This window comes from Petaurus breviceps, unplaced genomic scaffold, assembly GCF_028583685.1.
Source record: "Petaurus breviceps papuanus isolate PSGF00001 unplaced genomic scaffold, PetGlider_PUasm1.0 90847, whole genome shotgun sequence".
In the NCBI taxonomy this organism is placed as follows: Eukaryota; Metazoa; Chordata; class Mammalia; order Diprotodontia; family Petauridae; genus Petaurus; species Petaurus breviceps.
In genome coordinates, this window is record NW_027187360.1 from 23,703,544 (window position 1) to 23,726,584 (window position 23,041).

The window sequence follows — 23,041 nt, forward strand, 5'->3', positions numbered from 1 at the left end:
GTGTGTGTGTGTGTGTGTGTGTGTGTGTGTGTGTGTGTGTGTGTTGGGCAGAGAGAATTCTATATAGTCCTCCACTAAGTCTGAAGGAAAGAGCATGGCATCCAACTAGCCACTTCTGACTATTAGAAAATCCCTTGGGGCCAAGGAAAGGGGAGGGGGGAATCTACTTGTCTAACAGATGATAAAAGAGAAGAAAGAAATATACAGCTAGATAGAAGCAGGAGAGAAAAACAAACTAAAACAAAACTCTAAAAGGAAAGGGTAACAAATAAGAAAAGAGGATCAGGGATAAGAAGAAGAAAAGCAATAGGAACAGGGCCACCTCAAAAACAAAGATTAAAGTAACTAAAGGAATATAATACTGTTATTTGTAGAAGAAGAGGAGGAAAATCATCACTTGGGGAAAATTCAGCAATTTATCCAAGAAATTATTCATTATGACCAAGTAGGGTTTATACAGGAATATAAGAATGGTTCAACATTAAGAAAACAATCAACATAATTTGTGGTGGTTGTTCTTGGTTAGTATTTTTTCAGTTGTATTTAACTCTTAATGATGCCTTTTGGGGTTTCTGTGGGAAAGATACTGTAGTGGTTTGCCATTTGCTTCTCTAGCTCATTTTACAGATGAGGAAATGAAGGCAAAAAGAGTAAAGTGACTTGCCCAGGGTCATACAGTTAGTAAGTGTCTGAGGCCAGATTTGAACTCAGGAAGAGGAGTCTTCCTGACTCCAGATCTGGCACTTTATCCACCAAGGCTGAATTTCAACTCAGGTCCTCTGGACTCCAGGCCCAGCACTATACCCACTGCACCAACTAACTGCCCGAGTCAACATAGTTAATAATATTGAAAACCAAAACATCTAAAACAATATTAACATCTAAATAAATGCAGAGAATGTCTGTGACAAAGGACAATAATCCTTTATGCTAAGAACCCTACAAAGTATAAATAAAGAGGGACCTTTAAAAATCTCATAAGCAGGGGTGGAGCCAAGATGACAGAGTAGAAACAGGACTTCCACACAGCTCCTGCTTCCACCTCCTCCGATTCATGTAAAAAAATGACTCTAAATAAATGTTGGAGCTACAGAACCCACAAAATGACAGAGAGAAGCTAACTTCCCACTGAAGACAGTCCAGCAGGCCGGCAGGAAGGGGCCAGAGAAGTGGTCTGGGAGCTGAGCCCAGCCCCATGGGAGCTGGAGGTTTTTGCCTTAGGGTGGCCACAACCAGCCGTTGGATTGAGGGACTTCAAATCACCAGCAGCTGTGGTAGTTTCCAGAATTGTCAACCCATGGATGCTAAGGACAAAGTAAGAGGTCAGTGCAGTGTGGACTTTGGGAACCAGGAGTTCAGGAGTGATGACCGGCCTTTGCCCCCTGGAGGGAGAGATGGCTGAGGTATGGCGGCTGTGCAGTCACTGCCATGCGGCTGCTTCAGAACTCCTGGCCTGCAGATTGTAGGGGGACCAAGCAACCAGTCTAAAGGGTAATCATTCTTGCGTTAACCTGCTTGGGTCTGTATCACTATCTAGAGTGGAGCTCCTGGGGTGTGTGATCAGTTTGTCAGAGCTTGTGGAGGCTTCAGAAAGGGTAGCCAACTAATGGCTCCAGAAACTGAGAAAACCTCAGTCATTTGGGACAAAGCTCTCCTCTCTGGAAGCAGAGTTCTACTGTGGCAAAAAAGCTCAAAAGTCAAGTAATTGAGTGGCAACATGAGCAAGCAAAGGAAGCAAAGCAAGCACAGCAATCCAAATTTACACTCCAATTTTGGGGACAAAAAATATCAAAGCATGGAACAGGAGGAAGACAATGAAGTCAGAACTCCTGCATCAAAAGCTTCCAAGAAAAATATGAGTTGGTTACAGGCCATAGAGGAGCTTAAGAAGGATTTTGAAAACCAAATAAGAGAAGTGGAGAAAAATTGGGAAAAGAAATGAGAATGATGCAAGAAAATCATGAAAAGAGATTCAACAACCTGACTGAAGAAAATAACATCTTAAAAAATAGACTAACTCAAATGGCAAAAGAGGCTCAAAAAGCCAATGAGGAGAAGAATGCCTTAAAAAGCTGAATTTGTCAGATGGAAAAAGAATCTCAAAAGCTCAATGAAGAGAATCATTCCTTCAGAATTAGATTGAAGCAAATGGAAGCTAGTGACTTTATGAGAAATCAAGATACTATTAAACAAATTCAAACTAATGAAAAAACAGAAGGCAATATGAAATATTTCAATGGAAAACCACTGACCTGGAAAATAGATCCAGGAGAGATAATTTTTAAAATTATTAGACTACCTGAAAGCCATGATCAAAAAAAGATCCTAGAAATCATCCTTCAAGAAATTCTCAAGGAAAATTGCTCTGATGTTTTAGAACCAGAGGGCAAAATAGAGGTTGAAAGAATCCACCAATCACCTCCTGAAAAAGATCCCAAAAAGAAACCTCCTAGGAATATTATAGCCAGGTGCCAGAGTTCCCAGATCAAGGAGAAAATATTACAAGCAGCCAAGAAGAAACAATTTGAATATTGTGGAAACACAATCAGGATAACACAGGATCTGGCAGCTTCTACACTGAGGGATCAAAGGGCTTGGAATATGATATTCTGGAGGTCAACGGAGCTGGGATTAAAACCAAGAATCATCTACCCAACAAAACTGAGTATCATATTTCAGGGGAAAATCTGGTCATTCAATGGAATAGAGGACTTTCAAACATTCATGATGAAAAAACCAGAGTTGAATAGAAAATTTGATATTCAGATACAAGAAGCAAGAAAAGCATAAGAAGGTAAACAGGGAAAAGAAATCATAAGGAACTTATCAAAGTTGAACTATTTACATTCCTACATGGAAAAATGATAATTGTAACTTATGAAACTTTTTTCTGTATGAGAAGAGTTGAAGGGAATAGAAATGTATATATACATATACATACATATATGTCTATATAGGAGGGTATGGATGGGTGTATGAATACATATGTGAGTGTGTGTATATATGTGTACAGGTATACATAGATAGAGGGCACAGGACCAATTTAATAGGAAGGGATGATACTTAAAAGGTGAAATTAAGAGGCGAGAGAGGAATATAATGAGAAGAGATCGGGAGAGACAGAATGGGGTAGGCTATCTCATATAGAAGAGGCAAGGGAAAATGGTTACAATGGAGGGGAAGAACAAGAAGGAAAAAAGGAATGAGTCAACCTTATTCTCATTGAATTTGGCTTAGGGAGGGAATGACATACACACTAAATAGGGTATTTCACCCTACAGGAGAGCAGGGGAGAAGAGGATGAGAGGGGGGATGATGCAAGGGAGGGCAGGCTGCAGGGGAGGGAAGTTGGAAGCACCTACTTTTGAAAAGGAAAGGAGCAAAGTAGAGAACAGAAGAAGTGGGAGGTGGGATGGTATGGTGGGAAATATAGTCAGTCTTTCACAATATATCCACTATGGAAATGTTTTACATAGCTACACATATACAACCTATATTGAATTGCTTATCTTCCCAGTAAGGGTGGGTGATGAGGGAGGAAAAGAAAGAATCTAGAATTCAAAGTTTTAAAATGAAATGTTTTATATATATATATATAATTATTTTACATACAACTGGGAAACAAGATATACAGGCACTGGGGCATAGAGATCCACCATGCCCTACTGGAAAGTCAGAGAGGAGATGGGGGAAGTTATAGGAGAGAGCAGATTGGGGGAGGGGTTATTCAGTGGGATCGCTGTTTTGGGGTGGTGGGTAGGGGAAAAATGGGGAAAAAATTTGTAACTCAAAATCTTGTGGAAATGAATGATGTAAACAAAAAATAAACATAAAATTTAATTTTAAAAAATCTCATAAGCAGTTTCTATCTAAAACCAAAAGCAAGCGTCTTGTGCAATGGGGATAAGCTAGAACTTTTTCCAATAAATATGAGAGGAAAGAAGGATGCATTCTCTCCCTACTATTATTGGATATTGTCTGGAAATATCAGCAACAGCAATAAGAAAAGAAAAAGCACTCAAAGGCATAAAGATTGGTAAATAGAAGATAAAACTATCTCTCTTTGCTGATATGATGGTGTACCTGGAAAAATCCTAGGGAATAGCACAGATGCTAATTGAGACAATTAAAAGTTTCAGCTAAGTTGCAAGCTACAAAATGAATCCATAAAGATCAACAGCATTTCCATATAATAACAAAACACCAGAAACAATAATAAAAAAAATCCCACTTGAAATAACTACAAAACGCATAAAATTTCTGAAGATCACCTTACCAAAGCACATAGAAGACTTGTATAAATTTCAATACAAAGTGCTCCTTAAGGAAATAAAGAACAATTTAAATAGTTAGATGAATATTCAGTGTTCATGGTTAAGCTAAGCCAATATAAATAAAAATGACCACACTACTGAAATTAATATAAAGTTTTAATGCTAGACTAAATAACCAAAGGGATATTTTGTAGAACTTGATCAAATCATAACAAAATTCATTTGGAAAAATAAAAGATCTAGAATATCATGGGAAAAGATGAAAAGAAGTAGGGACAAAGAGGGAATAGCACTTTCAGGTCTCAAACTATATTATAAAGCATCAAAACAATCTGATATTTGTTTAAAAATAGAGAGATAAATCAATAGAACAGACTATAAAAGGAAGAATCAGAATTAATAGAACTCAATAACTCAATGTTTTGTAAGTGGAAAATATAAATTACCTAGGAAAAAACTCATTATTTGATAAAAACTGCTGGAACAACTAGAAAGCAGTCTGACAGAAATTAAACTTAGGCCTAGGATACCACATTCCACAATACATTTTAAATGGCTACAGGACTTTCATATTAAAGATCATGCTATTAAAAAATTAGAAGAGAAACAGATCATACACTGCTCAAGATATGCGTAGGAGATGTTTTCATTCATAACTGGATGAGAGATGGAGGCAATTTACAAAAGATAACTGATTACTTGAAACTGAATAGCTTCTGTACAGACAAAATTAATGTACCTATGAAAAGAAATGATGTGGCTTAATAGGAAAAACCTTTGTATCAAATTTCTCTGCTAAGAGTTGTGTACTGAAGATATACAAACAATTAATAAACATATATGTGTATATGTAAATGTATATGTATATATGACTAATAGCTTTCCCCAATAGATAAGTGATCAAAGGATTTTAACAAACAGTTCTCTAAAGAATAACTCCAAAATATTCACAATCATGTGAAAAAATACTCCAAGTCACTTAAAATAATAGAAATTCAAAGCAAAACAATCTTGATATTTCATTTCACACCTTGCAAAATGAAATAATGACCCAAAAAGTTATAATAGTAAATGGTGGAAGGGTTTTGAAAAGATAGGCACACTAATACATTATTAGTGGAGTTGTGAAATGTTACAATCATTTTGGGAAACAATTTGGAATTAAATGCTCATATCCTCTGAATCAGAGACTCCATTATTGAGTTCATATACTAAGTCAACTCTAATAAGAAGGAAGTTCCTGTATACACCAAAATATTGATGGTAGCATCTTTTATAATAGGTGAGAATTGGAAGCAACAGGGAATAGCTAAACAAATCATGGTACATGAATATAATGGAATATTACCAGGCTGTAAGAATTGATGTATGATAAATACAGAAATTCATAGAAAGATCTGTATGAACTAATGCAGAATCAAGTAAACAGAGCTAAGAAAACAATATGCATAACAACAACAATGAAAATGACAAGAATTACACACTGAAAAATTAAAAATAAATGTAACAAAATTATAAAGATCAAGATATTTCCTCAATTGAGGAAATATGAGAGTACCCTCCAATCCATCCCTTAATGAAAGAGGGAGGCTTACAGGTTGAATGAATGTTTTCATATTTTTTCAATGTATGAATCAGTTGTGTTGATTTTTTTCCCCTCTCTAAACATATTATTTATTAATTGAGATGATTCTCTAGGAGGGGGAGGGGGAGAGAAACAGGATTACTGTATGACATAAGAAAGAAAAGATATCAATGAAAACATTTTTAAAGCATAAATTTTAATTATTAGTGTTTTGTTTGAGAGAACAATCTCAATGAAATTTTATAGAAAACATTTTTAAAGCATTAATTGAGCTTGATGGACTACTGTAAGTCAATTTTAATAGTTTTCTAAGAAATTAATATTTTTAAATTTTGTTTCAGAACTTAGCATTTAACTTCTATCATATAATACTATCAAAAGGAGTCCTGAATTGTCTACTGAAATAATAAATGAACATTTTGCCTTTCTTTAAGACGTTTTAAAACTTACTTAAAAAAAGAATCCCTGCTCTACAATAATCTATTATATATATATATATATGTATATATACATAATTTTAACCACAGGAACTAAATAGATGTGAAACATTTTTTTCATCTCCCCCCCCCCCGTCCCCACCCCAATAATTGGACTGGCTTATTTTCACCAGTGGTACCACTCTACTTTCCCTTGACTTATAGTAGCTGTTCCTTAAACTCCACGTTCTGTCTATCATCCCCTCTGCCCTCTAGAATACCTAGCTTCCTTCAAGAGTATGCTCAGGTATTGCATCCTATGGAAGCCTTTCTTGATTTTTCCCACTTATCAGTGTTTCCTTCCTACCTCAAATTTTATGCTGTATTTGCTTATAAGAGTGATTAAGACTAAGAAATGAGGAAAAGAATGGCCTCTTTAGTAAAAAAAAAAAAAAATCAATGTGGGAGGGGAAAGACCCTCAGGGTTTCTGGCCAAAACAGAAACAATTGCTTTTTACTTTCACTATGGGGCTTGACCTGGGACCTACTGCTGGCCAATCAATAACAACCAGAGTGATTTGGCTTTAAGGTACAGGGCCTTAAGGAACACTTCCTCCCACCCCCACTCCCCCTTCCATAGCCACAGTCGAACTGAGACCTGTTAAAGATCTTAGCTTTAAAAGGCCAAGGTCTCCCACTGTATCCAGGACCATCTCCAATTGTTCTGATCTATATCTCACCCCTGGAGCCAGATGGCTCTGGAGATGAAAGTAAGGCATTTTGCACAGCCCTCCCTAGTTTAAATCCAATTCACTTGCAAGTCATGGTATCACCTCCCTGATGTCACGGTCCTTTTTGAGAATGAAGGGCAAACAATTTATATGTGTAAATTTTGCAACCCAAGATAGAGTAAAAGATCTTTAAAGTAAGAGACTGTTTCATTTCAACCTCCAGCATCCTATACATAGTAGGCACTCAATAAATATTCATTGAATGGGATTGGATTTCATTATTTTTCCTTCCAATATTCTGAGATTCAGCCAAACTAAATTAGCTTTACTTTTCACTTTCCCAACTCCAAACTTTTCTTATTCCTTATGTCTGGAATGTCATCTTTTCCTTATAGCTTCTCCCAGTCCTTTAAACCCAGTTCAAACACCACCTTCTCTGTGAAAGTTGCTCAAATTTCACCCCAACCCTTTAGCAATAATCTTCATCCTCTGGGGCCTCACCTAGCACTAAGCCAATACCTCTTTTGTGTACTTGCCCCATATTGTTTTGTATTATGGTATTGGTGTGCATGTCTAATCCCCCTCCTAGAGTGTAAGGAGGTCACAGTATATTATGGAAAGTCCAATTTTTGTGTATTTAAAGAGAAATTGGGGAGAAAACCCACTCATTTTAATCCTTAAAAAGCAAATCTGCTTAGTTTTAGGGCTTCATTGTTTGTGGGTTTTTTTTTTTCATATTTGAAATGTTATGGCCATGTAGCTTCCAAAACCAGACCCCACCTTCTTTTTCTGGCCTTATTTCATCTCTTCACCACACATACCCTATACTTCTAACAGAGTAGTTTCTTTACCTTTCCCCTGAATGTGTATTGTATATTCCCACTTCTAATCCTTTGTTAATAGTTTACCTGCCAGGAACACCTTCCTCCATTTTTGTCCTTTTACAAGTCCTCTTGTCTTGGTGGAGCTTTATCTACTGCTCTAGCAACAGCAGTCTTTCTCATCTCCAAATTTCTGTCACGTTTATTATATCTCTTTACTAATGCTTGACATTTCAAATAATATATTTTGTACTCCTGAAGGGACATAATACCTTTTATTACAGTTACATGTTAGCCTATCTTGGCTCCCCTGCTAGACTGAAAGATTATTAAGGGCAGGAACCAAGTCTTAGTCATTATTTTTGCAGCTAGGTATCACAGAAGGTAGAAAAAGGGCTCTGGAGTCAGAAAGATTTAAGTTCAAATCTAGCTTCAGAGATCAATTAACTGTATGATTTTAGTCAAATCAATTAACCTTTGTCTGTCTCAGTTTCCTCAACTGTGAAATGTAGATCATAACAGGACCTCTCTCCCAGGTCTGTTGTGAAGATCAAGTGAGATTAAGTGCTTAGCACAGTACCCAGTACACAGAAGACTCTTGATAAATACTTGTTCTTTTCACTTCTCCCCTTTTCATTTTCCTCAACACTTATTGTCTTGAATGAATGAATTTTCTCTCATTTTCATATCACTTAATAAATGTGTGTGTATCATGAATTTTGAAGCCAAATAGAAATGACTTTTTGATTATCCATGACATCATTCTCCCTTTCTTTAAAAAAAAAAATGACTTTTCAGTTTTGTGTCTGGTGGCACACAAGCCCACACAGATCACCTGCCATCTTCCTTGAAAATTAGTGTTCGAGACTACAAGCTGCCATTTTCCCCTCAAGCCTCAGCTTGCCTAGATTTGGCTAGATTCCAACCTTTGTTGCCAATTCTGAAAGATTCATTCTAACTGGCAAGACGCCTGCTGAGCTGCATGTTCCATATAGGCTGCAGAATGAAGATTGAGAGAATGGTCACTTTGGCATAGATACCAATCCCTATAGAGAGTAGCTTTACAGAGGAGTCAGGAGGCTAGCAGTCCACAGCTAAACACTTCTGGTTCCCCTAATGACAAAGGGGTTTGGGAAAAGCCCAGGCTCTTCACATACTTCCTTGTTCTCTCAGATCTGGTAGAGACTATTTACAGATTCCCAAAGCTGCTTATCTCTCCAGCTCAGCCAAACCCAGTAGAATCCTAATTCCTCCCTGAGAATATTAATTTACTCTTGATCTCCAACTGAATATTGACGATCCATATTTTCTGGATCCAACCTGCCACCCCTTTGGAATGGTCCTGTCCTTGGTAGGAAATGGTAGGTCTAGAAAGTAAAGAATCTAGGTAATACAAAACCCAAATCAGGTTGGAGACCACTGTTTGCATACAATATATAAAGGGGTGAAAACACCAACAATAATACCTTCCATATCCTTTAATAACCAGAGCTATTCCTTAAGACATCTCATTAAAATAATATTAAAAATGACACATCTCATTAAAATAATATTAAAAGAACATCGAATTCAACATTAATAGGGTTTCTTCCTCAGGTGGCAGTGTAAAAATTCATTAAATCTATAGATAAGCCCAATCTTAACCAAATAGAATCATTTTTGGGTAAAGCATATTCCCTTAGGATACTTTTAAGAGGCTAGACCTGGTATTTGATTGAATACTATGGGCCTTTTGTGGACAGATGGTTAGAAACAAGAAGGGAAGGAATAAACCCATTTATTTTATTTGTAAGCACTGCAGAAAAACTTCTGGGGGGCCCAGACAGATGGGTCTGGGTCCTGGAATCTGAGTGTTAACATCTGGGTGGTAAATGCATTACATTTGATTTAGCTGGCACTAAGGAATGACTAATTGGTGCCTTCCATATGGAGAAGAAAAAATGAAAATAACCATTGCAGATTCTCTCTCAAGAACTATTCCCCATCCTCACACATATTGAGAAATGACCACTGAGGGTTAAGGTGAAAGGAACAGAAGATAGAGAGAAATTGGCTGATGTTTATAAGCCAAACCTCAGTTACCTGGAGGGAAGGGGCTGGGGGAAAGGAGAGACTTGGAACAGTCAATCTCTAGAGAATTTAGGCAGATTCCAACTGAAAGGGGAAAAAATATCTCTAAATTATCAGATTTTTTTTTCAACTTCCCAGGAGCCCTGAACAAACTGGGCATAAAGGAGGTAACTTCTTTATTTCCTTTGGGAACCTGGTTAGCTAGGAGTTTGTGACGAAGTCTGCTGAGCTGTATCTTTCTCCTGCCCTGGAGGAGGGACTTCAAAACCAATGGGAAAGAGGTAGGAAGGGCTGCTGAGGAGAGCAACAGCTCAGTCCCAACATCAGGGGCTCCTTATCAACTTTCCCCATGCATATTTCTGTGCGGCTTTAGGGCTACCTCCTCCTTTCCCAGCAACAGACCAACATAATTGGTATGATGAAATAAAAATGGGACTCACTCCCTGCTCAGAGTATGGTTCCCATGCTAATTATTGAAGCGATATAAATTTTTTAAAAGTCAGAAAGAGCAAATGAGGCAGAAGACAAGGATGTCATGCAATTTCCTAGGTAGCCTGAAATTATTTTTTCTGTTCATTTAGGGAGTCATTCAACAAGCATTTATTAAGTGCCTACTGTATGCAATGGAAGGGTAGGGTCTGGGTATAAAAAGGCAAAAAACAATAGCCTCAAGGATTTTCCATTTTGCTGTGGGCACAGGTAGTCCTGAACACAGATCAATGTAGCATGCACACAAGGAAAATATAAAGTGATTTGATGGTACAGGGTGCCAAAAACTATGAGGATGAGGAAAGGCCTAGTGTAAGAGATGGCCTTGAGTAGACTAGAATTCTTACTTACATATTTGAAATTTGCCTTTCACACCCAACTTGTCAGAGAGAGCTTCAAATCAGATTGAAGCCATTTGGATTTGTCTGTAGAGAACTGAGATGTCTAAATATGTGCTCCAAGTCAGCCTCAATTTACATATATTTTCATATTTGAAGAATTAAATTCCATTTTAAATGCATTAGGGAAACCTCCACACCAATCAATTTATCTTTTATATAAATTTGGGTTTTCATATGTTTGCTGTATATAAGCTAAGGTCCACTTCTATTTATCAATAAACTTGACTGGGGTAGGACAGACCAGTAGATACAAATCACTCTATATAGGAGGGGGACAAAATGCTACACATAAGCAAATTCTGAAGATGTCTTTATGTCTGTTAGGAAAGTCCTGCAAAATTCTTTTGGATTCAAGATCATCCTAAGGAGTTTCACAGGAGCACAGATTGAGAGTCTGAAGGAACCTTAGAGGTATCTAGTCATTTTATAGGGTGGTTAGATGGTACAGTGGATAGAGCATTGGGACTGGAGTCAGAGTTCAAATCTGACTGCAGACACTTGCTAGCTGTGTGACCCTTGCCTATGTAAAACTGGGGATGGAAATGACAAACCACTCTCCATTATCTGCCAAGAAAACCTCATGGACAGTTGGTCCACAGGGTCACAAAGAATCAGAGGCTACTGAACAACAGCAAAGTCATTTTATGGGTGAAAATACAATCTAGAGAGGTTAAATGACTTTCTCTGAGTCACACAGGTAGCAAGTGTATGTGCTGCAAAAGACTGATTGCTAGAACCATAGACATGAAGAGACAGTATAGCCTAGTGGATAGAGAGATGGCCTTGAAACCAGGAAAACTTGGGTTCAAGTACTGCCCCTGACACATATTGGCTACATTCTTTAACTTCTCGATGCTCTAAGTAGCTCTCTACAACTGTAAATTGAAGAGAAGGGGCCAACCTCATTTGTTGAGGGAGTCTTTTCACCTGAGATTTCCCTAGATCAAGGGAATCACAAGACTATTCTCTGTTCCCTATAGACTCAAAGAATGACATAGCTGAAAAGGATGATGCAACTCATGGAGGACAATCCCCTTAAAATATGAATGACAAAATTGAGACTCAAGGGGGGGTGAATTTACTTGCTCAAGGCCACACAGAAACATAGCAGGGAAAAGCACTCAGGTCTCTTGTCTAGTCCAGGGCTCTTCCCAGGGCACCATGCAGCACTCTAGAACAAATACAGAAGGCCAAAAATACCTTCTCTGGCACTGAGAGGAGGGGTGGAGGAGAGACATTATGGGATAGAAACTCACTTGTTGTAGAGAACAATGTCAGGCCTCCAAATGAGCTCTGAGGGGATGCGGATTGAGGTCACATTTTCATAGTCCATTGGATCCCAGCGAAGCTTGTAGTCTTGCCATTCCTATAAGCACCCATATGCCCCAGAATCAAACACAATAAAAGAACAAGATGGTTAGAAATGGAGAAGAAGGGAAGGGTGAAAAGAGGGCAATGCATGGAAGAAACAAGGCTCATCCCTTTTGACACACTCACCTGCTTCACCCACACGTTAGTGGTCATCATTTGATTCTTTTCATCCTATTAAAGGCAAGGCAACACAAAAAAGAAGCTCATTATTTTTCCATTGAGCAGTGGGGACCCTTAGTAAATCATCTGATTTCCCAGTTCTTCTTCTTCTATAAACTCAACAACAAAAAGGCCAGAAGCCTACTCTGGAACAGACGTAAAGAGAGGCTGTTTTGCCTGTGGCTGTGGCCACACAACGAGCACCTAGAGCACTTATAATCAAACTTCCATTAGGTGGTAGCGGGGACTGAGATGAGAATGAGTGTATTGCCCTGGGGAAATTCTATAAACCCTTCAAATAAAGACCCCTGAGAAAGGCTTTGCCAAGCCTTCAGTAAACTTGGATTGTACTCCTTTATTTGATCGACATTGTATCATGAACCTGAAGTCAAGTGAAGAAATCTCTGAGTTATACATATAGGCCTTCCCCATTGTCAAGACCCACCCTTCTGGACCTTCCCACTCAGACCGGAGGAAAAAGGATTCTTTCCCACCATGTATACCATGATCTGTTCTGTCTTATTATTTCTTGGTTTGGTACCCCAGGAAGTAAAATTGTTCTTACTCTTCCTCAGTTTATAAATTGCATGTCCAATCCTGAATTTCTTACATAGCTGTTCTGTAACCAGATAAGCATCTGTCCTCCTCCCTCTACCTCTCCCCCTTGCCTCTGACTGTTGTTACTTCAAAAAAAAAGTTCTGTCTTCTCTCTTTTTCTACCACCTTCATTTCTGAATATATTCCTCCCATTATCCTACCTAGCCAGTCATCCCTTATAACAAAACTTAGAAGAATAATAAAATAAATTGAGCAAAACTATCAACACATCGGCTGAGTCTGACATTGTATGCAATGTTCCATACCCATAGTGCCCCACTGTATGGCAACCACACTGTCATCCCCAGGACAGCTGCTAGCATAGGTTCTTACTAGGGAAAGATAGCTATTTAAGGGGTCAACAATCTTTTTAAATTACATTCATTAGTTCAGGGGGAAAGTCAGCACCTTGAACTTTAGAGAAAATACAAACAGAAAATACAACAGAGAAATAAAGACTAACAGACAGGGCTCTGACTGCTTGAATCAACTATACACTTTACATACATCCCTGGACCAAGACAGTCTTTACATCTGAGCAGTCAGGGAGTTCTGAACATGCAGCCACTCAGAATATCAACCAGGGAATCACAAGATCCTTCTCATAAGTGACTCCTCAAAGCAAAATACCAACTCAGAGTATATATACACTTCTCAGAGTCAGAAGGCATCCTGACCCTTGTGACTCAGTGCTTAACAAGAAATTAGCAAAAGGTGTGAAAGCCTACAAGCAAGTCTCTCCTAAGCAAGCTTTCTTTAATGGGCTGCAGGTGAGGCCTGTTAATGAGCAGGGAAGATCTTAAATCCTATTAACATTATACCCACATCTACAAAGAAGGGAGAGAAGTACATTTTCTCATTTGACCTTTCATATCAAGACCAGGACTGAGAGATGGATACACAGAGAATAAACTTGAATCCTGAGTTGGGGTAGGAGATGAAGCCTGGGAATCCACACAGCACCCAATAAAACTCTCTTCATGGTTGAAATATCTGGGACTGATGGTTCTTGTCACTGGCCATCCATGGTTGCCTTCCATGAAGAAACAGTGATAGGAATTCTAAGTTCCGGAAATTTCAGCCATGAAAAGGCAGTGGCAAATGCTGAAAGAATTCCCAGGGGGGAAACCATATGGTCCTGTGAGAGGAGCAAACCACAATGACTGAGAAATAGCAGAAGCCAGGAGTAGTGGCAGGGTGTCAAGTGTTCCTGGACATATCCTCTAGGAAAGAGAAAAGGGAATTTCCTGGACAAAACTGAGTTTCTGGACAGATCCTTCAGAAGAGAAGAGGAACGCGCAATTATGTGGTAATAGGAACAGCAGAGGCCTGAGCCACAATGAAGAGGATCAAATATGAACCTTGCCTGCTACTATTACAGTCATCTATGGTTCAACCTTGTGATTCTAATGAATCACTCTGGCTCCTGCTCCTGCCCAGGGCTGCTCCTGGAAACCTAATAATTGGGTTGATCTCTTCTCCTACACAGCCTACAATTACGAAGACTGTGCAGGGGTGATGGCAAAGGGTGAATGATTCTAGCAACTCCAAGAACAAAATTCCTATTTGGGGGAGGCCCCAAACATTTCGATAATATTTTAGCGTTGGTAGGATTCATAGTTACGTAGGAAGAGTGGGGGAAAGCTCAACAGAAGATGAGAGGTCATCTGGGCATTTCTTTTCTGCAAGTGTGTCAACCAAAGGGCAGAGGACTAGACACATCCCTAGAGGGAACAAGAATTGTCTTGGTTGTCTACAGGCTTCTGTGAATCCTTTAAGTATTTGCATTTTCTACAGATTGAAGAAAATTGACAAATTGACTGATTGTCTTGTATCTGACAAAATTAACTTGAGTGCTTATAAAGGATTTGAGGACTCTATGTACTCACAACTATAAAGTCCTAGACATATTTTGATATCTTTTGATGGAACCCTAAAGAAAGGAGATCAACCAAATCATTAGATTTCCAGAGCAAACCTGGGTAGGATATGAGCCAGAGTGATTCACTAGAATCACAAAGTTGAACCTAGTTTCTATAAAGCCAAGGCTTTACTTAACTCAAAGCTGAGAACTTTAATGCATTTCCATTAGCTAATCCTGCCTTGGTTCAGCGCCATTACATATACTTGTGGTTGTTTGTCCTTTGTTCTCAAAGAGGACCAATGATATCACAAGGGTGACTTGTGAGTGAATTAGATTTAAGTGGGGTAGAGCTGTACAAAGTCATCAGCCTGATTCTCTCCTCCAGAGTTATTGAAGTCCAGTGGCAAGATAAAAGTCCAGATGACTGGCAAAGACCCAGGCTTCAGTGGGTGACCTTGGCCTTTCTAAATTAAGGTCTTTTTCCAGGCCCCAGTTTATCTAGGTTGGAGTGATTGGATTGATGTACTCCATTACCCTCACAAATTCATTAGGTTAAAAGTAGGGCAGAAGAAATCTCCATTCCCCTAGAACAGTGAAAGGTCTTATTTTCCTATAACCAAAAGGCCTCTCCCTTTCAGAGGGGAAAGCTCAGGTGCACAAAAGGACACATATGAGTAAATATTGCTGGTACCCTTATGGCATTAGAGAAATGCTTGGATGACAACAACAAACACTTAGTTTCTACTAGTAAAAGAAATCTTCACCCACATCTTCACTGGGACATTTGGGATCTTTGCTGAAAATCTGACTTGCTTTTCCCTTTGTCTCATCTGTGGTAAACAATGCTCTTCCATTTAAAAGTCATGGTTTCCTTTGTCCTCCTTTGTCCAATTTCCTGTCATTCCTCTGAGTTTGACTTTCCATTCCAGTATCAACCCTTCTAGTTGAACACCTCTGAAATCACTCAGGGAAAGGGAGATTGGTAGACTGATGGAGGACTAGAAAGGCACTGCTCCTCTGGAAGCCACACATGAGAAATGACCAAGAGGGATAAAATATACACGGTGCATTGCCTGAGGGAAATGTACAGAGCCCACTTCTTGTACACAGACCTCACCCTCCAGCTGCTCATTCCTGGAGATTTCCTTTTCTCTAGTAAAAATGCCTTCCCTGGCACAGATGGCATAAACTCAAATTCATTCTAGTGCCTGAAAACACATTGGTAATCCTGTAGCATAAACCTGGGTCCTTTAGCACACAGAAAGACATTCATAGACTCAAACAAACACACACACACACACATAACCACGTACATTTATACACTCATTAAAACACACACTAACGTATACCAACATACACCTATATTAACACTCATATGCTAGCATATGCTATAGTGGCTTTACACTCACAATAACAAGCACATATTAACACATACACGCATAGAACCATAAGTCTATCCCCCTCATTTTACAGATGAGGAAACTGAAGAACAGAAAGGTTTAGTGAATTGTCCATGATAACACAGTAAGTCTCTGAAGTGGGATTTAAAGTAGGTCTTTCTGACTTCAAGCTCAGCATTTCATCCCCTACACTATTTGGCTTCTCATTCATAATTAAATGTTTGCTCATACTCATACTAATGTTCACATGCTAATCCATACACAGAATCACATGTTAACACATGCTAATGAGCATGCAATCATTCATAAACACTCACATGTTCATTCCCATATTAACCCACGTTCACATACATGCTGACCCATTTATATAACGTTAGACACACTCGCCAGAGCCCCCTCAGATATACTGTTTGGACCCAGTTTTCATGCCCACTGCTACATCAAAGGCTGCTTAAATTTACAGTAAATAGCTGTGCATATATAAATAAAATGAAGTCAGGCTGGGGCATTGTTAATGCAACTTAATTGAATTATTTACTGCCGGCAGGCTCTTTTCTGTCATAACAGCCAGGGGTGTGACTGACAGAAAGTGCTGGGACACAATGCAGTTTCTGCCAATTTCTGAAAATGCTGCAATAGAACTGAGGGCTGGTGGGTAGGGCATAGCTCCCAGAGAGCTACGATGTCAGGGATTCCAACCAGAGTACAATGCTTATCCTCATCATTTTTCTGCTTCACGAATTCTACTGGATTACAGTGGCTGTAATGTTCATAACTGACAGTGAGATCTTCCCTCACCTCTCTTGGTGCCCTTTCTGCCTCTCCCTCATTTTACACCTGAGTTAATCCAACCTCAAAGACTCTCCGAGACATCAAATTATCTGGTGTCATAAGGAGCCCTAGTTATAGAAAGGAGAGCCTGAGTTCTAGCTTTGTGACGAAGTGGAGGTGGGATATTGGATGAATCACAACCTCTCCCACCCTCAATTTCCACATTGTAAAATGGATATTATAACATTTGTGCTGCCTACTTGGTGCTCCACCAAAGTCCTTCTCTGATGCCTCATCATGACATGGAAATGACCCAATGTTTGGAAAATCTGTGCCAGTGAAACTTAAGCTCTAGAAGGTCCTACCAAGATGCATCAGGCCTATGACATTGTCATCTGAGGACCACTCTGGATAATTCTGGAGCTCCTCATCAGAAGGATGATCACTGAGTGATGCATTTTCTGGGTCATAACAGTTTGAAAAGATTATCTACTAAAGGGGCTGTGATCTGCATCAGTGGAGGGAACATATACAGTAGGGAAATCATAGATCTTAAATGTGCTGAAATAAATGCCAACCTGGAAACAATGTAAAAATTAAATGAGAAAGTTCTTTGGAAAGTGCAAAGTGTATCTGCATAAAGTCTTAGCATGCCGGAATCCTTGGATAGCAAGAATGAGGCAGCTGCCCTCTGCCAGAAGTCACTTTTCAGCCCAAGATGGAGTCTACATATATTAGAACAGGCTTTAAGAATAGGACACCAAGGGGCAGCTAGGTGGCACAATGAATATAGCACTGGCCCTAGAGTCAGGAGGACCTGAGTTCAAATCCAGCCTCAGACACTTAATACACACTAGCTGTGTAACCTTGGGCAAGTCACTTAACCCCAACTGCCCTACCTTCCCCCCTCCAAAAAGCAAAAAACAACCAAAAAAATGGAAATGTTTTTTTGGGGTAGCTAGGTGGCACAGTAAATAGAGCACTGGCCCTGAGTCAGGAGGACCTGGTTTCAGATCTGGCCTCAGACACTTAACACACACACACACACAAACTAGCCGTGTGACCTTGGGCAAGTCACTTAACCCCAATTGCCCTCCCCCCCAAAAAAGAATAGGACACCAAGTTCATAAGCACCAACATAGTACAATGCAAAGAGATCAAATTCTGGACTCGGAGGATTTGGGTTCAAATGTTGCCTCTAACATTGTTTAACACTGAGCAAGTAATGTTGGGCCTGTGAAATCCTCAGTCCCAAATTTCTCATCTGTAAAATAAAGATGTTGGACTTAGTTGGCTTCTGAACTCTAGGCCACATCTGTAATCCTATGGTCCATCTCGTAGGAGGGTAATACAGGTGGGGGAATATTTTACAGAAACAATTCAAGGAGATTTTGAACTCCATAGTGCTATGGGAGTGCTAGATGGCCAGCTCTTCATTTTTGTCAATGCAGAGTGACAATATAATATTTCGCATTTGCATGTTGTTTTATACTTCCCAAAGCATATTCACATACATTATCCTATTTGACCCTAGTCACAGCCCAGGGGGAAGACAGTCTAATAGTATAAGGAATAGAGAGCTAGCCTGAGATAGAAAGACCTACCTCTGATGAGTACTAGCAGTGTGACCCTAAACAATTTACTTAACCTCTTAATTCCCCTAGGAAGCTGCTATCTGTATTAGTCAAGTGAGTCTCTGTACCCTGAGTTCCTGACACCAATGAAATTACAGTCTGATTTCCCTCATATTTCTCCTCTGGTCCCCCAGCCCAATAAAATGGGCCATTGATGTAGGCAGGTAAATAGTACTTAAGTACTTTCCATTTAAGAGAAATAACTGAGACCCAGAGAAATGATTTGCCAAAAGGTACATGGGTAGGAGGAAAGCAAAGATCAGAAAGCAGTTCCTCCACTACTGCTTTCCCTAAGGATCTTCTAAGGGTAATAGGATTTAGCAGGAGGGAAAGGGAGCCTAGTTGCATGTTTTCCACTAAAGACCAATATTGCACCAATTTTTTTTAATAGACCAAACCTGAGTTGCCCCAGCTGCCAGGGTTGGCCCACTCTGGCAGACACTGACAAACATGGTAAGCTCTGGTAAGAGGGATTGCCACTCTCCATGCCGCCTGAATATTAAATAGAAAATTTTGCCTATTTAAAACAACACTTTTGTTATCATAAATATTTGACTCAGAATTTTATGAAGGGATCTTAGAAATCATCGAGTTCAACACTTTTATTTTTGCAGATGAGGAAACTAAAGAATTTGGGTCCCATATTCTTAGGTGGTCTGAGAAGGAGAAATGGGAAGAGAGAGATGGTAAAGAGGGGTGAGGGTAGGGGGTCATCTTCCCATGACAAATCCCAGAGGAGAGTCCAGACAACCAAAGTGTGCAGGAGAAGGGGAAGAGATGGAGAAGGAGAAGAGACAGGGACAAACACAAGAGAAATGGTGGAGCAGGATAAGGGATAAGAAAGAGAGAGACAAGGAAGGGGAAGGTAAACAAGACAGAAAGGAAGTGGCTGTAGAAACCTGAGATAACATATGATAAGGAGAATATTGCTAGCAACTAGCCCAGTTTCCTTGGAGTGTGCAGTCCTCTGTTTTGCAGAGTGGTACCGGAAAAGGCAAAGACACGCCTGGCCGGGCCACTAGAGTTGGCCTGGAGATTCTGTGCTTGAGCCTGCTTCTCTGATCATCCCCTGGGGGGACAGCACAGGGAGGGCCTAAGTGACCTTGGCCTAATGGAGGGGATTGATGTGACACTGAGCAGGAATTCATTTTTCTGTCACATTTCTCAGTAGCATCTCTCTGAACAATTTTTCTATCAGAAAATGAGAGAGCACATCACATACCTTCTGCATAAGCCTGTCTATCTGTTCTCTCTCTCTCTGTTTCTCTCTCTCTCTCTGTGTCTCTCTGTCTCTCTCTCTCTCATACACATACACACACATTCATGTACTTACACATCCGTTCACACACCACTCTCAATGCTGTCCCCATTACTTTGCTCATCTATCTGTGTGACTTTGAAACAGTCATTTCACCCCATATGCCTCAATTTCCTCATTTGTACACTGAGGTATCAGTACTTCTAAGTTATCCTCTATTTCTATTTCTATAATACCATACTTCAGTCCATAAAGCTCTCTGTCTCTCTCTGTCCCTCTCTGTCTCTCTATGTCTCTCTACCTCTGTCTTTCTCTCCTCCAATTAGCTCCTATCCCACTCAAGCATCCTGACTATTCATCTAAGACTTATCATCTATTCTCTAGGCAGGGTATAAATTGTGCCTTCTTAACTAGACTTTAAATTCCTTGAGAGCAGAGGCCATGTCTTCTCTTCCTAAATCCCCTATAAAGCTCAACATGCAGGAGGTGCTCAATAAATACTAACTAAACTGAACTGCTGTCCTCTAGGTGTCAAGGAAGAAATACAAGGCTGTATCCCTTTGTCAGATGGAACAGTAGGGGAAACAGATGCCTGCCTGCTGTAGCAAAACATAATCAAGAAAAAGCCTGAAAATAATCTGTTTTCTCATTGCTCAAAGATAGTACAGTGTGACCTCTGCCCCAACATGACTTCCCTTCTTCATCTGAAAATCCTCATTGACTGCTTGGTGCCTAAAATGGAATAGTAATACCCCCTAACAATCTATGGCTCAGAAACTAATATCTGGGCCTGCTCCTCAACCCTATGCTGATCCCATGATATGAATAACATCCTTACAAAGGCTTCCTTCAAGATCCCTTTTCTAGTTTTCACCCTAACCTGAACTGGGCTGAAATGCAAAGCTCTAGCCTCCCCAAGAAGAGGATCTTTTTGGAAAAGTAAAATCCATCAAAACACTATTATTGATCTTTCCATACTGCTAATAGACTAAACTCTAATAGCAGGACTGCCCTTAGGGCCGGCATTCTGAATTATTCAGATTCACCACAATGCGCACTAATTTGAAAGCCAGCTACAGGTAGGCCAGGGAGCCTGGCCCCAATTTATATGATTATGGTCTCAGAGAAAGTAAGAGCTGAAAGGGGCCTTAAAACATGAACTGCTGGAGCTAAAAGAGGTCTTACAACATAGACTGTCAAAACTAGGGGAAAAAAGTTTAGATATATTCTAGTCATAAAGACTGTAGGCTTTGCCGTTGCAAAGGACTTCAGAAATCACCCAATACAACCCCTAGCTTTATAAATTAAAAAAAAACCCTGAGATCCACAGGTTTCTATTCAATAAACATCTTGAGCACTATTCTGGGTGTTGTATACTCAGGGTTACAGGCAGTGAGCAGAGCCAAAACCAGAATCCAGGTCTCCTGACTCCCAATTCAATGGTGGAGGCAGGTGCTGGTGGAACACTGCATTTCAGAAATCTCAGTACAGAGATTCCCATGTTGTAGGCCATATGCATTCATCATTCCCTCAGATTGCCAACACTAAAAGTGGGCCCACAGTGGGAACTGATTAAACCTACCTTGAGAAATAGGAATGTCTCAGTGTCTGTGATGTAGCCCATGTAATTTCACCCCTTTGGAACACAGCTGCTGCCTATGACAGTAACAATTCTTAGTCATCTCTCCGTGACCTGCAAATAGTTTTTCTTTGTCTCTGGTCCATTCCATTAGCATGGATAATTGAGAACCAACAACAGTATCTATAGATCTTAGGTCACCACTCAGTCACAATTTGGCACAGAATTTGCTGAGGGTTGTGTGTTCTCAGAGCAATGGTTGAGCAAAATGTAGTCTCTGTAAGCCTTGAAAGTAACAACCTACAACAGGCCAGTTACACATTCTTGTCACAGGCTTGCACTCATTTATGACAGACCTAGGCTGCTATTCATATTATCAGAAGGAACTATTCTGGAATTTTGTCCCTCCTCTTCCCCCACTCCCACAGAGGAGGAGAGATGGGTTTCACCATGCTCTCCCTTGAGGCCCCCTATGACCAGTGGCATGGATTTTTGAGATGGCTGGGAATTAATGGTCAGTCTGTGGCTGAATTTTCTTTAAAAAAAAACAACACCAAAATGACCTTGGCAGGCATTCAACTTATAGTGATATAGATGGCATCAGTGTGGCATTGCTTTGACCTGTGACTACAAACAATGGTACTTTTAGATTAGCCTTTTCCTGCATTGCGAGAGGTATAGTGCAGTGGAAACTTCACTACATTTGGGGTTATGCAAAATCTGGGTTTGACTCTCACCTGTGATGCTTAGTAGCTATGTGATGACTGATTTTTTCCAGCACCACGGACAGCTTCTAAATGAGTCATTTCCTAAGGCAGGTGGATACCTTTTCTATGATTTAAAATCTTAGAGCTTCCTGGAGCATGAGAGGCCAAGTGATTGGTCCTAGGTAATACAGACAGTATGTGCCAGAGGAGGAATTTTGAAGGCTGCTCTCTATCCACTCCTCAATGCTGTCTCTTATCTGTGATTTGGGGATACTAATGTATACAGCAACTACTTCCCATGGTTGTTGTGATGATCAAATGAGAGAGTACATATGTCCCAAAGGTTTCATAGATATAACCTATTATTGTTCCCTGGTCTCATCTACTCCTGTCCTGAGAAAAGGTGACTAGTGACCAGTTTTAGGACTGAGTCACTATGAAACTGAACAGAACCTCACATCTAAAATCACAATCCAGCAAATGTTTCCACTCTGTTTTCCTAATTCAAAGTTGTAGTAAATGGGGCCACATTTTGAAGAGCTTCTAAATCTGGTACTTATCTGTGAGAGATGAAATGGCCCTATAGGATGAAAAGCCGTTAGAGGATTTTTCAGTTCCATAAGCCCAACACTGCTAAATGTTTGCTGTTCAGACCCCAATCTTTCTCAGAAGCAGCAGAACCTACCACATCAATGAGTTGAGCAATAGATAGTCCAAACCGGACAATGACCACATCTGAGATGTTGGCCACAGGCCGGGACCACTTGTTGTAGCCAGAGAAGAGTTTCTTCAGCAGTCTTTCCTCAGCATGGGCTCGAGTTTCCACATGGCCAGATGCTGCAGAGACAGGTAAAACAGAGCAAATCTGGAGTGAAAAGGCACCAAGGAAGAGAGGTTAAGGTAAAGACAATTAT

The 23,041-nt window shown here is 39.9% G+C and overlaps 1 protein-coding gene across 1 annotated transcript in view; it reads right to left on the reverse strand.

Moving 5' to 3' along the window:
- Positions 1–23,041, reverse strand: part of CHRNA4 (cholinergic receptor nicotinic alpha 4 subunit) — a 55,436-nt gene that overhangs the window by 30,251 nt on the left and 2,144 nt on the right. The window contains exons 2-4 of the mRNA XM_069072606.1: positions 22,813–22,964; positions 12,285–12,329; positions 12,044–12,153 (exon numbers count right to left, since the gene is read on the reverse strand). Of these exons, the coding sequence (XP_068928707.1) occupies positions 12,044–12,153; positions 12,285–12,329; positions 22,813–22,964 (307 nt within the window). The remainder of the gene's footprint in view (positions 1–12,043; positions 12,154–12,284; positions 12,330–22,812; positions 22,965–23,041) is intronic.